This window comes from Cupressus sempervirens, chromosome 4 (genome assembly GCF_028749045.1).
Source record: "Cupressus sempervirens isolate cs-2001-9-10 chromosome 4, ASM2874904v1, whole genome shotgun sequence".
NCBI lineage: Eukaryota > Viridiplantae > Streptophyta > Pinopsida > Cupressales > Cupressaceae > Cupressus > Cupressus sempervirens.
In genome coordinates, this window is record NC_143121.1 from 459,829,682 (window position 1) to 459,849,813 (window position 20,132).

At 37.0% G+C, this 20,132-nt stretch overlaps 1 protein-coding gene across 1 annotated transcript in view; it reads right to left on the reverse strand.

The window, feature by feature from the left end:
• LOC149561965 (light-harvesting complex-like protein 3 isotype 1, chloroplastic) overlaps positions 1–20,132 on the reverse strand; it is a 43,927-nt gene that overhangs the window by 19,873 nt on the left and 3,922 nt on the right. Inside the window, exons 2-3 of the mRNA XM_089825488.1 lie at positions 3,078–3,215; positions 2,720–2,981 (exon numbers count right to left, since the gene is read on the reverse strand). Of these exons, the coding sequence (XP_089681614.1) occupies positions 2,731–2,981; positions 3,078–3,215 (389 nt within the window). The 3' untranslated portion in view covers positions 2,720–2,730. The remainder of the gene's footprint in view (positions 1–2,719; positions 2,982–3,077; positions 3,216–20,132) is intronic.

Here is a 20,132-nt window from a genome sequence, read left to right on the forward strand (position 1 = left end):
GCTGAATAAAGAAGGTAAACCATTTTTAACTAAACAGCTTAATTAAAAGGAAAATAGTTTGTGTTTGCTACGTTTTGTGCTTTTCCAAATGTGGGTAAGCCCAGGGTTCTACCTTATTCAAATTAAATTGTCCTACAAATTGGGTGAGCAGGTTTAACTTACTATGTATTAGTACTCCAAACTAGTGTTTCAAAGATGTCAAATAGTCGGTCGCTCTACCTCTGGGTCCTAAAACAACAGAAGGTTGCATAATATTTGAAAGAAAAAGGCAACAAAATGCAGGTCATTCTCAGAATGAAGTGGAATCAACAAGTGAAAATTCTGGATTAGCACTGCTTTGCCAGTGTCCCTTTGCACACTTGAGCAAGTTTCAGAGGTGGCCTCTGGGGAACAGATTGACAGGATTCGTTTAGAAATGCTTCAAGCTGATCAAGCCTTCAGCAATTGTAACATGTTCCAGCAACCACCTGTCATTCCTTCCCTGAGCATGGATAAAAGGACAAATAAAATTTGGGCATGAACCTTCATAGTCTATCAATGGATCCTTCAATGGTTGGGTAGGCCTTCAAAAAAAGGGAGAACAGCCAGGAGGGATACCTACCTCAATGTTTCTAAGAGTGAGTCAATTGGTATTTTTCCAGAGTTCCGTGAAGCGCTTTGGATATAAATATTACAATAATAGATAAGCTTATATTATTAGTTAATGGTCATCTATTTGTAATCTATTGTAAAAATTAGAATGTTTCTAATATTAGTTAGTTTGTAGTTATCCCTTAGCTTTCTTTAGCTTTCTTTAGCTTTCTTTTAGCTAAAATAAAATATTTTTGTTTTTCACGATCGTTTCCTAAGGAAACATTGCTTTATTCTTTTGTATATATAGACCTCTCAATCTCTATTAATAACAAAGAAAATATTTTCCAATTACTTCGTAATATTGTATCAGAGCCAATACTCTATTTTTTTTTTTAAATAATTGTAATTTCTTGGTTGAAATTATCTGTCTTTTATTTTCGAAATTATTTTCATGCATAAAGCCTCTGGTTCGACTAGGGTTTTCTACCAAATAAAATCTTTTTTTTTTTTTTAAATAATTGTAATTTCTTGGTTGAAATTATCTGTCTTTTATTTTCGAAATTATTTTCATGCATAAAGCCTCTGGTTCGACTAGGGTTTTCTACCAAATAAAATCACACCATTTTGTCTGTAACTCGTGATTTTTTCCAATCTACAAACTCACGCCCTTCTATCTGTAACTAGCGTAACTAAATTCTCTGAAAATCAAGGGTTATTCTTTGTTGTTCACGTGGAGGCTTGTCCAACGCCATTTCTCTACAACTCACGCCCAGTTTTTTCTACCACTCGCATCAAAATTTCTCTAAAAATCATGAGTCTCTTTTGTGGCCCATTTTTTCCAATTTTGTTTATAAAAGTGGTTTTTTTTGTGTATTTGGAGGCATCTAGGTTTTTTACAAACCTTTGTTGGTTATTCATGCCCAAATTCTGCAATTTTCTCTGCAAATCTGCCATTTTTCTAAGTTTTTTTGCAGCCAGGGCAATTATTATTGGGAACTCTAAATTTCTATAATGGATCAAAAAAAATTTACAGATTCTTGCTGGGTTTTTTTCAGAGCTCAACTAGGTTGTCGTTTTTTTTCCAGTGCCTCAATTTTCGAGCCAACATATCAAAAAACCGACAATATTTTCTTTCCGAAATTTTTCGAGCTCTCTTCTAGGTCATCCTTCAAATTTTATGGTTCTTTCATTTTTTGCCTCGAAGAGCATGCCTTCACAGATCTTTATGCAGTTTTACTTTAAAACATGATATGGCTTCTCTAACTAATATTTTGCTTGAGCGAAATCAGAAGTTCAACAGTCGCCATTATGGCACGTGGAAACAGCAGATGCTAACCATCTTCAAATATCACGCCAATGATAAGGTGTTCTAGTTCTCAGTAGAGGTCCTCTGCTCCAACTTCAGAAGGCTCCAGGAAAAAGAACATTCAATGCAACTATTGCCACAAGTATGGGCACCTGAAGGTTGAATGTCAAAAGTGCTTAGCTGCCCTATCTAAGCAATCTGGTTTACAACCCACAACGAACAGTGCAGAGCACTTTGAGCAGATAGAAAATTTGTCTTTACGCTTTTTGACAACTTTGTACTTTGGATAGATTAACCATTAAGGGAGGATATTACGATAATAGATAAGCTTCTATTATTATTTAATGGTTATCTATTTGTAATCTATTGTAAATATTAGAATGTTTCTAATATTAGTTAGTCTGTAGTTATTGTTAGCTTTCTTTAGCTTTTTTTATAGCTAGAATAGAATATTTCTATTCTTTATGATCGTTTACTAAGGAAACATTGCTTTAATCTTTTGTACATATAGACCTCTCGATCTCTGCTAATAACATTTCCAATTACTTCGTAATAATACAGTAGTTTGAGTCATTCTATTTTTTGTTATTCTGACACATTTTGAGTCTGGTGTATGTGTTATTGCTCGTTTTCAGGCCAAGTCTCTCTGTTGTGTGATGCTGTACTTTCTTAATTGACATATCTTGCCTTTCTTTGTGTTAGGTTTTGGGGTCCTTTCGAAACCCACTTTTACCCTCAATAGTGGGAGAGGGAGGGAGAGAGAGAGAGAGAGAGAGAGAGAGAGAGGATTTTACTAAGCAACAGATTAAGTGTTCATTACATGTTGTGAAAAGTGCATACCTGCAGAAGTTTTAATCTTTCCCCAGATCTTCTGGTTTCTCATCTTGCCATGTTGCTTTCCATTGCTTGTCATATAAATTGAATTCCTTGACAATTTGTTGCAGGTTTGTCACATCTTCATTGTTTCGAATAAATAAGACACCAGTCACAGCAATCAACAAAAATAGCTTTCCAAAAAAGCTGTTCATTTGGTCCACAAGACCTACTCCAGTCAAACTATCAATCACATAAGCCATGAAAAATCCTATCATTGCAGCACGACCTGCAACAAATTAATGTGTAGAACAGGTTAAATAAATATTAAATTATACAAAAACTGAACGGAAGGACTGCATATGCCTCATAGAAAACGCCCTACCATTTAGTAGTTCTGCCTGAGGTAGATGAAATCTCTTTACCCATGCCCACCATGGAACTATAGATGTATCAAAGATGACAGGTTCACTGTTGGTAGATGTTTCTGGCTTATCCTCTAACCATTTTCTCCTCCGCACCTCTATGATGGAATGCAACCACGGACCAATGCAAACATTCAACAAAAACTCTTAAGAGAGAATGGTAACAAATGGAAATATGTAGATTTTGACATACAATAAAAAGTTGACTTAAGTGTCTTTCTTGATAAGTAAAATCCCAGGCATTTACATTTACAATGCTATTATCATTTACATGAAGCATCTAATACAGAACCACAAAATTGAACCAAGAGACAGTAGTAAGAACCACATGAGCGTAGCCAGAAAACATTTCAAGACTGGCAGAAATTATAGGGCAAAAGAAGAAACTTATAAGAAGCAAGCAGCAACACTGCTGTTTGTTATGAGCACATAAATTGATAATGAAAAGGTCAGCCTAGACTAGTAACACAAAAAGTGTGAACCACAGTTACAGCACAACTACTAAATGTACAAACCAGAAAATATGACAGAAGTACAACATTTCAGAAAAACATGGGGACTACAAAAAATGTTCATCTGCATCCATATAAAACATATAAGAATAAGAAATGAGTCCCTTACATACATTTGCAATTTGGCATTTATTTTTCTCTTACCGCAAACACAATCGAAGGGCAAAACTATCTCAAGATAAATGGTTGAGCTTCAAGCTTCAGCTTTAATATTTTAATATTTATGTATAGCAGCAGTGGTTGCCCGTTGCTGAGTAAAGAGCCCTGTTCAAAGCAACACATGGGTGACAAGACAGGGTATGTGGCAGGATAACTTTGAAAAATCGAGTATCAAGAACAGCCAAACAATTTGTGACAGATCATGAGCCTTGACTTAGGAGATAAGTCATCAACAAATGATTGGATCGTGGAGAAGCAATAAAAAAGAAAAAAAATTAGTCAAAAAGGGATGAAACAAGAGAGAAGAGTTATAGAAATAGCCAGTAGAATATACACAAGTAGAGAAAAGCCATAGCTGTTAGTACTCTCATGTACCTTGCCTAGAGTAATGTAATGGGGGGATTAATGTCAGAAATGATTTGAATATAATGACATGTTTGGTTTAAATTGTGTGTTACATGATGATCTTATAAATAGTTGCATACTCCAATTAACCAATATATGCTAGCCTAGGAAAACTTGTGCAAATGATAACTTATAATACACACTCTTCTTGCCTGAGACCAAAACCACCTCACTTCCTAATGATCACAAGGGTCCTCAGGAAGTGTTATTTTTCATGTGAGCTCTTAGATTCCCCTTGGATATAAGTGATTGGCAAATGTGGCATTTCCATCTATTCGGGTGGTTGTTAGTCTGCATAGGACTAGAGGATAGTTGGGCATGTGCACATGCCACAAATAGATCTCACCAGTTTGGTTTTGTTGCCAGGATCTGACATGCCACAAATAGATCTCACCAGTTTTGTTTTGTTGCCAGGATCTGTTTGTGGAAATTTGCTTCCTTCAGAGATTGATGTTACATATATTGTATATTTGTTCCTAGAAGTCTCCAAGAGTGAAATTAGGCAAGCAAGCTGTAATGTTCAGCCTTTAAATTTTATATTAAAGACCTTTGTAAACAGATAATGGTTGGGAAATGAATTAGATACATGTGACAATCAAAGGCTTTCTGAATTGACCGTGTGAATTTTTTGTTGATGTTGCGATAGCTGATGCAGATTGTGTCGAGGAATATTGCAGTGCAGGTTTAGGGCCCAAGAGATTAGTTATTGTGTTATCATTGATGTCAACTAGGTTTGTGTTGGTTGACAGTTTATCGGAAGAACTGATAAAGTTTAGGAAAAGGTGAATCCAATGTTGCGACAGTGCAAGAGATTGAATTGGAGTGTGCGACTCAAATGGGAAACTCAAAGATGTCTCTAGATGTTGTGTGTTCGATTGCACAGGCTAGGAACAAGTCTAGAGAAAATTATGATCAACTGAAGGATGACAGAGCAACTGGAAGAACAGTTAATGACAAACAATGAATCATTTGATTAGTTTATCAAATTTGTGTGGATTTAGGTGTTGTGGTTTAGTCTACATTGTCTAGACTATGCTATGTGATTATTGTTGCAATTGCATGATGATTGGTGTACTGGAAGACATGGTTTCAATGGATTAAAGACTGTTCTGTGAAGAATTGACATAGTATTAAGAACGGTTGATGTTGGATCTCAACCAGTGACGATGTGGCTGACTCAGGTGAATCTTCCGTGGTCAAAGTGTCGCGGTGATGTAGCAGATGATGTTTAAATGATGATATGGTCTTGCATTGATTGTGGTGGTGATTGAATTTCTTGGAGCCATGGAAATATGTTGGAAAAAGTGAAAAGGTTTGAGTGTTTTCGGTCAGATTGATAGGTGATTGAGATCAAAAGCCGACAAAAAATAGAAAATGATGGATTAGGGTTTGGTAATACATTTTGGCAGGCTAGAGGTGAAATACAAATGTAATATGTTTTGGTTAAGGCGGTGGCCACCTTAACAAGTAAAGAATGTATATATATTCCAGTCCGATGTATTTGCAAGGTTGTAGATCATGAAAAGGTGATGCAATCGAGCGGTGTATTGGTTGTTTGCACGAAGAAGTGAAATCTATGCTTAACTGGATCTGTACAAGCAAGGGAGAAGTGATACTTTCAGATCATTTCACTTGTTGAATCCTAACAGGTTCTCTAAGCTAAATCTCTTAACTGGGTCATCCCTAATAGGGTGAGCAAGATCCTAATAGGTCTGAAGTTAAATCTCTTAACGGGTGGCTCATAAATTTGAATTTTAAATCATTTCACAAGGTTACTCCTAATAGGGTAAAGCATCTGACAAGGCTAGAGGCAAATCACTTAACCGGGTGACTCCTAACAAGGTTTTCTCTTAACTGAAGATTACTGTAAGCTCCTAACGGGGTTGTGATGTCCCCAAAGTTTTAATGTAATAATGCAATAAAATTAATTAATCAATTGGTCCCAAAATTTAAATAATATAATAAAAGGACCTTTAATTAATAAATATGGGAGCCCCAATTAATAAAATAAAAATATTTGTATTTGTGGTCCCAATTGATTTATGTACATCTAGGTCCCATCTTTATTTTTATCATATGTGCCTATGTTATTCTTGATGCTTCTGGATTTTGATTGGCTTTTTAATTGTCTAATTATGTATTTTCTAAGTTGTCGGATTCAGACACTGGAGCTCGGGTCCGGGTCCGGATTCATCCGGGTCCGGATTTGAGCCCGAGCAGGGTCTGCGTTTTGGCCTATGGGTCCAAAACGCAGACCCTGCCCGGACCCGAGTGAATCCGAGCAGACCCACGACAGGTGGGGCCAAAAAGTGGCCCAAAAAAGCATTAAAAATATGTTTTTTTCATTATTTTTTTTGCCAAACCCTAAAGTAAGGCCTATTAGATGCATTTCATTCATCTAATCTCTCATTTGCTTTGTCATTTTGCTCTCTCATTTTGGTGTGGCCATTTTGCAAATTTGAAGAGAAGATTGTAGAGATTGTTTGTGGAGTCTCAAATCCTTCAAATCATCAATGTTGAGTGTTCCAGGTATGCATTTGATCCTTCCTTTTGCTTCTTTCATAGTTTGTTTTTAATTTTTTAAATTTTTTATATTTATTGTTCTAAATTTTTATCAAGTTTTGTATAAGTTTTGAAATATTTTTTTAAATTTGTTTTTATAGATTGCAAGAATCCAAGAATGAGTAGTCAGGGTTTAGTGGGTGGGGTGGGATCCCAAAGATTTAAAATTGATAAAGGCTCTCCTTTGTGGAAGTATACAACAAGAATTGAGCAATGTGTTGGTGGGGGAGGGTATAAATGGAAATGCAAGTTTTGCCAAAACCAATATAGAAGCTCCTATTTCCAGGTTAAACATCATTTGATAGGTCCACCAGGTCAAGGGATTTCCATGTGTGAGGGGCCCCTAGAGGGAGGTAAAAAAGGGTTGCCGGCTCCTCAAATAGCAGGCATGTTAAAAGAACAAGAGGCTGATAGGTTAGTGTCAAAGGCAAAAAAAGATAAGTCAAAGCAAAAACCACCAACACCACCCTCTCAAACAATTAGTAAACCACATCCCTTCCTACCTACCCCATCTATGGATGAAGATGAAATAGAAACACCCGCATCCCGCAAGAGAGGCCCATTAGGTACGGCATTTGAAAATGACAAGAGAGAAATTGCTGACATAAAAGTTGGGCATTGCCTCATTACAAATGGTGTTTCATTCAATCTAGTGAGATCCCCTTATTGGAGAGAAATGGTGAAAGCAATAAATGATGCACCTCATGGTTACCAATCCCCTGGATATGAAAAGTTGAGAACCACCATATTGCATAAGGAGAGAAAGAATGTAGAAAACCTCCTCAAACCAATAAGAGATTCTTGGATCCAAACGGGGGTGAGCATTGTCTCTGATGGATGGAAAGATTGCAAAAACCGTCCATTAATAAATGTGATTGCTGTTTGCCCCAAGGGGGCAATGTTTTTGAAGGCGATTGATTGTGAAGGGCAAGTAAAGGATGCAAATTTTATTGCCCAACTTCTCATTGAATCCATAGAGTCCGTGGGAGTTGACAATGTTGTCCAAATAATAACGGACAATGCTAAAGTTTGTAAGGCTGCAGGTGCTTTGGTAGAAGCACGATATGAGCATATCTTTTGGACACCATGCACTGTCCACACCTTGAACTTGGTGATGAAAACAATGGGCAGCCAAATTGAATGGATGAAAAATGTGTATGAGGAGGGTGAGCAGATCCAAATGTTTGTGACAAACCATCATATGTCACAAGCAATTTTCAGAACTTTCTCCCGCTTGGAATAATTGAAGGTAAATTTTAAACTTTATTTAGCTTCATGTATCATTTTAATTTTTGTGTCATACTTTACAAAATTTAATACATATTCTTAAATTTTTGTGCTATCAACTTATCATATTAACTTAAAATTTGAATTGACATGGTAATAGGTTGCTGAAACAAGGTTTGCTTCACACACAATCGTCCTTAGATGACTTGTGAGGGTGAAGGAGGCATTGGGTCAAATGGTTATTAGCAACAAATGGAGTGGATGGAAGCAAGCTGATGCAGAAAAGGCCAAAACTGTAAAGGATTTGATCTTGAGTGATAATTTTTGGAATAGGGCGGAATATGCATTAGAACTCACCGAGCCCATCATGTCTATGCTTCGACACAGATGAGCCTTGTTTGGGGAACATATATGATGCCATGGACTCCATGCTAGAAAGAATGAAATCAGTAAGTTTAAATTTTTATACAATACTTTATCCTTGTTTATTGAGAGATTTTGATTTTTGATTTTAATTAAGTTATTAACACTACATCAAGATAACTTACATGTACATCATTTGACATCCCAGGTCATTCAGAGGAGAGAGCAAGATCCTGATACCTTATACACTAAGGTGGAGAAACTTGTTCTACATCGTTGGAACAAGATGACTACACCTTTACACCTCCTGGCATATGCCTTTCTCCTAGATATTATAGCAGTGAGATACTTGCTATTCCTGGTAGAGTGGCACCATATAGAGATCCTGAAGTTGATGTTGGGTATAAGAGGGCACTTAACAGGCTCTTTAGTGATCCTGATGTGGCATCAAATGTTAGGAGAGAGTTTGTTGATTTTGTCTCAAGCAAAAATGCAGAGCCTAATGCAATCAATGACCAAAGTAGTTTGGATGCCATTGGATGGTGGCACTTACATGGGGAAAGTTACATGTACTTCCAACCTCTTGCCATTAAGATCTTGTCACAAGTATGTATTTAAGTTTTTTTTCCTTTTCTTATGGCCACTTAGCTTGTTGAATTAGCACTCTTAAATTCCTATTGTATTGTAAAATTACTTAGCTAATTTTTTAAAATTTGTTGGTTGTCTCTCTAGGTTGCGAGCTCTTCTATTGCTGAGCGGAATTGGAGTACATACTCCTTTATCCACTCAGTGAAGCGTAACCAGTTGGGTTCGAAGAAAGCAAAGGACTTGGTATTTATTCACAACAACTGGCGCCTCCTATCACGCAAGGATCCAAGATATAAGAAAGGACCAGAGAAGTTGTGGGATGTACCACCTGAGACTTCTAACTTCGATATGACTGTCCAAGATATATCTAGAATTGCCTCACTAGATGTTGAGGAGGATGAGGAGGAGGATGTGGCTGCATCTGGGGCTAGTGGAACCGGTTTGGATTCCAATGATGTGGAAAATGTCAATGATATAGATGAGGATGAAGCCATTGATCCCTCATATTTTGATGACCCATTTGACCCTTGAAGGGCATTTGCATCTTTGATAAATTATGTTTAAACATTTGTCATTGACTCATTGGGTCATTTATGATTTATCACTATGTTTCACAATTTCAAACTTTATTAAGTCATAATTTATTATCTATCAATCTGATGAAGTAGTCTATGTTTTGAAATTCCATTTTGCATTTTAGTAATTCAATGTATGATTTTATTTACAACATTAGCATAGATTAATGAGTGAGTATTTAATGTTTATCTTTGACATTTGGCATTGATCAATAATCAAGTAACATTGATATATTCATACTATGGAATGACTTAGTTTTACTTTTACAACTATGTGAGTTTTTATTTTTTTTGCATATATATATATATATATATATATATACTCACGAACCCACCCACGAACCCAAATGGGGAAAAAAAAATTGCCCGAACCCACGAACCGAAACCCGAACCTGAACCCGTCCCCGAACCCGAATCGGTAACTTAGTGTATTTTATTATTTTTTGCTTTTTTGCTTTTATGTTTGGTTTAGTTTTTTAGTTTTGTAATTTGTATTTTTTAGGTTCATTATTTTGCCCTGTACTCCTCTTTTTTCTCTATTTTGGTTGTTGTTGCTCTTGTTTTTAGAGCCATTTATCTTTTGTTCTTATCTATGGCTTGTCATTTTTGCATTTTCATTTAGCCCTCCTAGTTTTTCTTTAGTTTTTTCATTCTTTTATTTACTTAAATATTCATTTCATTTTTTTTATTCTTATCTTCATATTATTTCTCTTTCCACTTGTTGTCCTTCTATTAATATGCTCTTCTTAAGGCCTTGTGGACCTTTTTAGTTGGTCTTTTTCTTTATTTTTATATTTTTTGTGCTCCCCCCTCCCCCCCTTATTGTGCCTTTTTAAGTTGGTCTTATTCTGCAACCTACACCTTTTTCATCTCCTTTGTGCTCTCTCTTGCTTGCCCTGATGATAGTTCACTGAGTGTGACCCGAAACATTAGTTTTTAGCTCAAAAAATGGACAAACAATCAAAATCTAGAAGCATCAAGAATACTATAATAGATTGTGGAAACCTACTAGGTAGGGAGTTTCGTTTGTAGGATTATTTATGACCTACGAGTAAAATGTATTTCTCATGCGACTTGAATTGTTTTTATTGTATTGTGAATTCTAGTTGGAGTTCTGCTCTGTTCATCGTTTCCAAATTGAAAGACCTTCCCTATTTAACTAGCATAGTTTCAGTTGGATTCATCCCTCGCCCTATTCTACTTTGTTCTCTCTTTATTTCAAATTTGAAAAATATGAAGCAATATCATTATTCGAATATATATTCTCTTTGGCAAAATAATTGATTTGAGTATTCCTTGACGTAATATTTGATTTGTATATTTTGTGGTTCCATACTATTCGATGTCACTGCTTGCATTCAACAAAGGAAGCTCGTGTGCCAAATAGAAGGGAGGAATAAGAGAGTTCATATGACAAACAGATTATATACCCTCCAAAAGGGACAAGCCAGTGTACGATATACTTAAGCAGTGGACCCCGCACATACAATTGAAGGAGCTTCAGCATCATTTGCATCCTTTACAACAAGGGTTAACATTGTATGACCTAAGCTTCAAACACACTGTATGGTGTTGAGACAATAGACCATTCAGTTAGGCATAAGACAACAACATACGAAGGCTGGACGAACTACATAGGCATATAGAGGATAGAACAACACAAACAGTACCATATGACCCACAAAGAGACTTTTAGACAGGTCGTGCAACCCCAAGTGCACGCGTAATACCATACACCTTTGGTAAGTGGAAGGGTATTAATGCAATTAGGTCAGTCTGAATCGTCAATTTATTGGCCTACTAAGGTGCTCGATAGAATACATAATCAAATCAGGAAAGGTACATTACAGTGGTATCATAGCTAGTGATCTTGCCAGCTAGTTGGGATGATTTCAAGTTTTCGGATTTGGACCGCACTATAGCGCCCAGCAGAGATGGACTATGGTGGTTGAATGCACTACAAAATATTGGCCAAGAGATTAGCAATGGTGTTGATCTTCCATTAGATCTATTGGAAGTATGTTTGTGTAAGGTGCACCAATCACCTTCAAGTTTTATACAAAGGATACTTTCTCCTATTAAGGATGCCTGAAGTCAACTTAGGATAGTGAGACACCGTGAAAGGAAATCAAGTGGGCAACTGCAACATAACTAAGTGAGTTCTTGAGAATCTCAGCTCCTAGAGCACCATATGATGATAACACCATGATAGAGATATTGCATTTGATTATTGACAACGTTCAAAGCCTTGAAGACATCAATGGCGATCCTTTTGGCAAGAGATCTACAATATTGGAAAATTGTGCAAATGTCAAATTATGTAACCTCCTTTAAGATCTAGAGTTGCAAGTCTTGATCCATGATATGTTTCATCACTTCTTGGTCACAATCAAGGAGTGTCATGATACTAAGGTTTTGATTGCTATGGAGAGCCTTATGATTTTGTGCATTGAAGAGATGGATGAAATATCCCAGCCTATCGTACCTATGCTATGGGTTATCAGCAATCTAAAATGTGTTCCTTCTATTGCACCATGTAAATTGGTCACTAATGTGTTCAAGCATTGTGAAGAGAAACTAATGTCTCATTTGCACAAGTGGGAGAAGGTAGGCGAACGAAATAAGAATGATGCACTACATGAGCGGGATGAAGGCATAATCACAAGATCGTTCAAGTTCCATGAGAATTTGCTAGATTTTGCTACTGCCCAAACACATGGAGAACACCTAAGCCTATATGACAACCAGAAAGGTGAAGTTGATGCTTGCATGATACCTCCGAAGCCAACATTTACCAATTAGGGACACGAGCTTTGCCACTAATCCTTTCATAGACCAAGCCTACAATCGGTTGAGCATGGAGTCCTTCCTTTTGTGCAACATGTTGCGGAAGTGATCATTTCTTTTCAAAAAGAATGACAGCCACATGGAACGCACAAGATAAAAATGAGCTTTAAGGTTCCAGGCCTTTCTCAAGGAGTGATTAAATGGCATGATGACACGATTGTGGGGAGACTTGGCATCAATATCTTTGACAATGGGTGACAATGGGAGATTTGGGAGAGGCTTCATGATCCAAGAGATATTTGGAGGAATTATCTATGATCAAATCCTTCTATGTCCTAGTTGTGACCACGTTTGTGTCTGTAATTGTGGTTGTGTCTATGTTCGTGTTTGTGTATGTGTCTGTGTTTATACTCGTGCTTGTGTTTGTAACTGTGTTTGTTTGTGTTTTTTATTTGTCTTTGCATCTGCACTACATCTGCATTTGTGTTTGTATATGTGTCCGTGTTCGTGGTCATGGCTATGGCCATGTTTGTGTCCATGGTTGTGGTTAGTCATGTCTATGTCTATTCATGTTTGTTTGTGTCTACATTTTCTCTACATCGGCAGTCATGTCTTTTTTGTGTCTATATCCGTGTGTGTCGTGTCTGTGCCCGTGCCATGTCTGTGCCCGTGCCAGTGCCCATTGTGTTTGTGTTTGTGTTTGTGTCTATGCTCGTGTTTGTATATGCGTCCATACCCATGTCTGTGTTTGTCTCTGCATCTGTCTCCACAATTTTGTCGGCCTGCATCCAAGATTATGCCCTCATCTACATCTACTTTTGCATCTGTGCCAATGTCTTTGTTGCATCTGTGTCCAAGTCTATAGCCATGTCCACAACTGCAGCCATGTCCATGTCCACCTCACTGCCTGTACTTGTGCTTGTGTCAACATGCCTTAGCCATGTTCGCATCTGTGGCCACGTCTAGAGGTATGTCTTTCCCAATGTTGTGTCATGTATGTGTTTAAAGATGTGTTTTTTGTGCTTCAAAAGTGTGTGCCCACACTGAATGGTTTCTTGCTTATATCGCACGACCAAGATATCATCATCATTCCCAAAGATCATCAGATCTATACTAACATACGACCCCTCCTATCAATGCATACGGTCAATTCTTTCATACCATACAAACTATGATCCAAAACATACTATTAGTTTTTCCTCTATATGATTTGGCATTAACGTTGAACAACAACATTCAGTCCTATGACTAAGCATATTGGTTTGAACAAATGGAGTTCATGGAATGGCAAGCCATCTGGAGACAAAAGTTATTAGAATACCAAAACGAAATTAGTGAGCAACAGTTTGCCAATACTGAGATAGAATTTCAAAGGTGGTGGCAATGTCCAGGTCGTGTTAGAGACAACCTACATGAGAGCATGGATAATGATCTGGAGTCGCATAAATAGAATCTTGGTTCCAAAACACGTCCTCAAGAGTTCGCAAAGATACCAACTCAACCGATGGATGTTTGCAGTTGTGTGATTTTGGTGCTTGCCCTCTAGTGGGGCATGAGTCCTATCTGACTACATTTTCTTCATGTGATATGTGAAGGACTTCCCTATAGAAACAACTAGGTCTACTTGCACAATGTTGAGTATGACAACATGAAGGCTTTAGATCTAAGCATCAATGTGGTTTATGTTCAGCTATTATGAGATCTAGTGACTACGGATATGACAATGTAGAACAGCTGAAGTTTATAACAATGTTTATATCAAAGTAGCACAACAAAAATTTGATACTAGTATGGTGCGGCAAAAGATTGATGGCATTTCACTTCTCTTGTCTTTGTGATTGGTTTGGGATCCTAGAACTGATGGCATTGGTCTGATGTTAAACTGCTTGAGGACAAACAATCTTTAGGTGGTGAGGATTTGTAATGTCCCCAAATTTTCAGTGTAATAGCTTAATTTAATTAATTAATTAATTGGTCCCAGGATTGAAATAATATAATAAAAGGACCCTTAATTATTTACTTTAAATAAATATGGGAGCCTGAATTAATAAAATAAAAATATTTGTATTTGGGGCCCTAATTGATTTATCTTGGGCCCATATTTTATTTTTGTCATAGGTGTATGTGTTGTCGTGTCGGCACTTACTATGCCACCCTTGGGAGTTTCCTCTGTAGGGGTATTTATGACCAGCAAGTGGGATGTATTTCTCATGCGACTTGAATTTGCATTTATTGTATTGCAAATTCCAATTGGAGTTTTCCTTTGTTCGCAATTTCGAAAGTGAAACACCTTCCCTATTTGGCTAGTGCAATTTTGGTGGGATTGATCGCTCACCCCATTCTTCTGTGTTCTCTCTTAGTTTCTAACCTAGCAAACCTGAAGCACTATCCATTATCTATATACGTTCTCTTTGGCATAATAATTGATATTTGCATTCCTTGGTGTAATATTTAAAATTTTAATCTATGTATTCGGTGTCACTTCTTATGTTCAACAAAAGAAGCCCACATACCATGCAGAAGGGAAGCATTAGAGAGTTTGTATGACCAACAGACCGTACGCCCTCTAAAAGGGACAAGTAACCATCTAACATACTCAACCAATGAGGCGGCTCATACAGGTGAAGGAGCTTCAACATCATTTGCATATTGTATGGCAAGAGTTTTACACTGTACCAATCAGGCTTCAAACACATCGTATAGTCATAAGACAACAGACCATACGATCAGGCATAAGACAATAGCATACAAACGTCGGAGGGACCACACAGGCATATGGAGGATAGAACAACACAAATAGTACCATAAAACCCACAAAGAAACTTTCAAACACATTCGTAAGACCCCAAGTGCATGGATAATATTGTATGCCTTTGGTAAGTGTAAGGGTATTAACGCCACTAGGTCGTTCTGAATCATCAATTCATCTACCTATTGAGGTGCTTGCTAGAATACACAATCAAAATCAGGTAAGGTACATTACAAGAGCTAGGCCTTCAACCAGGCATACTTCAAAAGAGCACAAATACTTGTGGGTACTAATTCCCACCGTGGTTTTCCCTCTGACCAAGGGTTTCCACAATAGAAATCTTGGTGCTCTGGTGTTGCATTTTGTGGATGGTTTTATGTGTTTCATTTCTAATTGCTTCACAAGTTAATTTGGATGCATGTCATTGAATGGTTAATGAACAGATCTGATTTTAGTATAATCTTGGACCTTATCATACTTACAGTTGGTTATAGAGCCTTGTGTCCTCTAGGTGGTAAGCTTAACAACTTGAGGAAAATATCCAATGATGAAGGAAAGTCCAAAGTTCACAAAGGAAAATTGCACCATATGGTGCGACCAAATGAAGTCTATCTCAAAGGATTGGGGCCACAGTTATGGAGTCTTGTTGAGAATAAATATGTTGCACCTATCGGGACTCCTAGTACAGATGATCTAGAGGAGCAGCAGGAGAACATGCAAGCCTTGGAAGCCATTGCAAGTACTCTATTAGATATTGAGTATATTAATATTTGTGGACTTGAAATTGCTTACAAACTTTGGGAAAATCTTAAATTAGTCTATGGTGGAGATAAACATGTGCACACAACTAGGGTTGACAGCTTGAAGGGAAAGTATGATGACATGAAGATGGTAGAAGGAGAGAATGTTGCTCAATATTGCCAAAGAACTAAAGTTGTCGGTACTATCAAAAGTGTCGGTGGTATTATTAAAGAATAAGATGTGGTACATAAAATGTTGAGAACCTTGCTACCTGCTTATGCCATTAAATTACTGCTATTCAAGAATCAAGAAGTATTGGAAATGTCTGCATTGATTGATTAATTGGGAAGCTTACTGTTTTTGAGTTAAGTAATTATGATAATAGTGTTCCCAAAGTTGAAGCAGCTTTTAAGGCCTCTTTAGAGTAAATGTGATATGTTAGTATCACAAGGGGCCTTACATAAGTTTCTCAAATTAACTTCAAACAATACTAGTTGTGGGAGCTTTCAAACAATATTTTAATTAAAATACAATTTTGGGTTTTCGCAATACGCCAATTATAAATGGTAGTGGTAAGGGAATCTATTTTAATCTTAAGAACTTGTAAGATGAATATCGCTATGATGAAATCTACCTTTGCTTTGCCAAATTCAACTACACAGAGCTGGTAAAATCAAAGGTTGTGAAAAGATTTTTCATATCTCAATGAAAACCATCAAAACAAACAATGTACATCAAAGATAGAAGTAAAGTAAAGTATCCACATAATGGCTCAGATCCAACCTTACACGACGCTTAGGAATCGCCTAGGAACAAAAGGTATGAGCGAGACAATTCCACCGTAACATTACAATCGCATTCATCTAAGTACTTGAAAATAAATCTATTTTAAGGGAGGGAATAAAGAGAACATGTAAGCACTAGAATACATCAAGAAATTGGCAAACTTCAATTACATGTTTAATATCTTGGTAGCTCATAAGCAACAATCTCCAAATTTCATGCTTTACAAATGAGAAGTGGGGCCTTTATATAGGTCTCACATTACGAGTAGCCCAAATCAAAACAAAGAAAGCGATGTACATTTTGCCACCTTAGCCCTGATTAGAGTTAGGGGAAGAAGAGAGAATCTACAATTAATGAGTGGGTCGACATAGACCAATGGAAATACACGCCCAACAAGGTGGGGTAATAAGTGCCTATTATGTAAGTCCACTAAGCAGGAGAGTGGAATGAAATGAATGTACACTAAGCATTAAATGTCATCTTCCTTGAATAGATTAATCTTGATCCCCTTCCTTAAATGCAGTTAATTTTCATTGGTGGACCTTTGATTCATTGGTGGAGATGGTTAGGCACCACACCAACAACATGTTGGATGCCATGTAGGCTCAAGTCTTTTCCAACACTTGAAGAGGATGAAATTTGAGATCTAGAGAGGGAATTTTCATACTTAGCCAAATTTCATCTATTCCTTGCAATTTTTTCCTTGGGCATACATGAGCTAGGATGTATTTTCCAACACTTGGCCATTTCTTCATCTTTCCTTGTTCTCTTGAGTACACTTTGGCACTTGTGGAGGATTTCTTCAACTCAAGGAAATTCCTTGAAATGGTGGAATGGAATTCACCCTCTTGGATGCATTTTTAGCCTAGTGGAAGAATTTCTTTGACTAAAGGAAATTCCTTGACTTAGTTGAGTTTGCCCTCTTGGGTGCATTTAGAGCCTTGTGGAGGAATTCCTTCAACTCAAGGAAATTCCTTGACTTAGTGGAATTTCATTTCCTTTCCTTTTCTAAATGCTTTTTAAAGACGTTCTTCAAACATAACCATTTTTCTGATGTTTTCAATGCCTTTCCATTTTTGGATATTTCAAAGATGTTTCCAACAATCATCTTCCAATTGATTGTCCTTCTTGCTCAACCTATTCAAACTAGAACAAAATACTTCGGTGTTCTTGCTTATACCAATGTTCATCTAATATAAACACTTAAAATTTCACTAGGTCACCTTTCGAAGGATTTTCAGCTCAACACTTCACCCAAATTTGCAAGTCTTAATCAGGAAATGCTTGAATACTAGAACCCTATAAGGTAGGGAACTACACTTCTCTCTGGACTTAGCCAAATTCATTACTTCTCATTTGGAGCTCGAGGAGGTTCGGGAGACTGATGTCAAAACTACCAAGAAAACAAAACCAAAAGGACCAAGCGAACTAAAAAGTAGGGGGTCCCATTTGTAGTGGGGGAATGTGTGAGGTCACAACAATAATCAATTGTACTTACTTTGCCCCAATATTGATATTTGTCATGAAAGTTTTAGAATATGTTGTAGGTGTGATAAGAGGCTTAGTGGTCATTAGAAATTAGTCCAAAACTCAATATGAGACTAAAAATCAAGGCAAATGCTCTCATAATACACTTAGGCAAGAAGTCACTAGAATGAATGCAAAAGCATACAATTAAGATTGCAAAGTAGTCATTGTTTTACCTTCTTGATTGGGACAATATTGTGGGTGGTCATAGGTCAATGGTGTAACCTAAATTAGTTGCACTTACTTGTGTTGACATCTTGAGAAGGGAGGAAGGTCGAATGAAGAAAAGGGATACTTCAAAAGGTTTCAAGTTGGTTCACGTGACACCTTGCAAATAGCACAAACAATGTTGTAGCAGTATCCCCTTTTGAGATCACCTTATACGTTGCTTTAAATTCATAAATCCAAAATGAAACAGGCACAAATTGTAGTTAGAGATGTAATTCCTACTCAAATAAGATGAAATAAGTTGTATAAATATCTTAAATCCGGTTTATCATATCGGTTTGATCTCTTAGATTGATCACTATTATCAAATGAAATTATTTTGCTCAGTCTGCTCTCAAAATCTGAATAGTATCTTTTATTGTTGCTCCTCATTTTTGCTTGGAATGAAATCTCCTTTGTACTTTATTGGTGATAGGTCACCATCTTCCATTAGAATTGAGGCACCATTCATTTTTGCCTTTGAGATTAATATATTATTCCTCAAATTTCTTTGCCTTAGATACCCTCCTCAAATGAAACATTCTCCCTTTTGTATTTTCCAATGTCAGGGAGAGACACCTCTTCATCATGGCTTCCCTTCACAAAGATCACAACCCTCCGCAATTATCACCCTTTGGATGAGTCACAACCCTTCATTATTTATGCCCTTTGAAAGAGTCACAACCCTTCATAATTGTCCCTCTTTGAAAGAGCCACAAACATTCATAATTACCACCTTTTCAAATAGTCGCAACCCTTCATAACTTTTGCTCTTTGCCGGAGTACTTCCTTATTTTTTTCTCATTTCTTTTTTTTTTCTCTTTTATTAATTCTTTCTTGCTTACACCTTCCCTTTTCTCTTCCTTTCTCCCCACTTTCAAATAAAATTCTCCTCCCTTTTTATATCTCATGTTTGCGGGAGTCACAACCTTTCATTTCATGCCTTTTGACACTTCATTAACTTGACTAAATTATAATTATGTTATTTTTTAATTTTAGCATTTATACTTTTATTTAAGTTTTTTATTTTTTTATTTTTTTATTTTTTATTATTATTTATTATTACATCCTAAGAAGACATTGCAGTTGTTGACCCTTCAGCTTCCACAAGAGCACTTTTGATAGCAATCTAGAAATGGACTGTTCAAAGGAGAATTTCCTACAAAAATTGGAGCATTTCTTGCAAAGGGCCATGTGGACTCCTAAAAGTGGAAGAGTTGTCTAATGCACACAATGGAGAAATGTAAATCTTCAAATCTGTGCATGGGTTCCAAGGGATTAGATCTATAAGAGTAACACTCAACTATCTTGTCAGAAATGCATTAGAACACTAACTTGTCTGAGGGAAGATATGATAGTCGAGGAGGATGTTGCCTTGAGATGGTAGCACTGGTGTAACAAGGTTGCTAAGTGGAGAACCTTGTTAGAAGCATCAAAAAAGCACTTGTTAAGTGAACATTACAGTCTCTATAGTGCCAGTAGCAGTCTTTCACCAACAGGAGGTATGCGCAGCGCACAGTAGAACGTTAAGAGATGGCCACAAAAGATGCCCACCCAAGCAAAGATGGAGATCTGCACGAAGAAAAGTTGACTAGTCTATCCATGGGTAACATGGTAGACCATGGGGCAAGACAACTATGAAAGAATCAAAAATATCAATCCCACAGCAGCAGAACTATGAAGGATAGACAATCAACAGAGGGAGGACCCTGGCAAGTCCCCTCAGCATCAAGGTGTGATTTTGTAAAGGCAGCTGAAGATAATCTCCTCCTGTGTTGATCAAGCAGGCCTAGGGTTTGTTAAGGTCATTCTAGGTGAAAAGAGCTT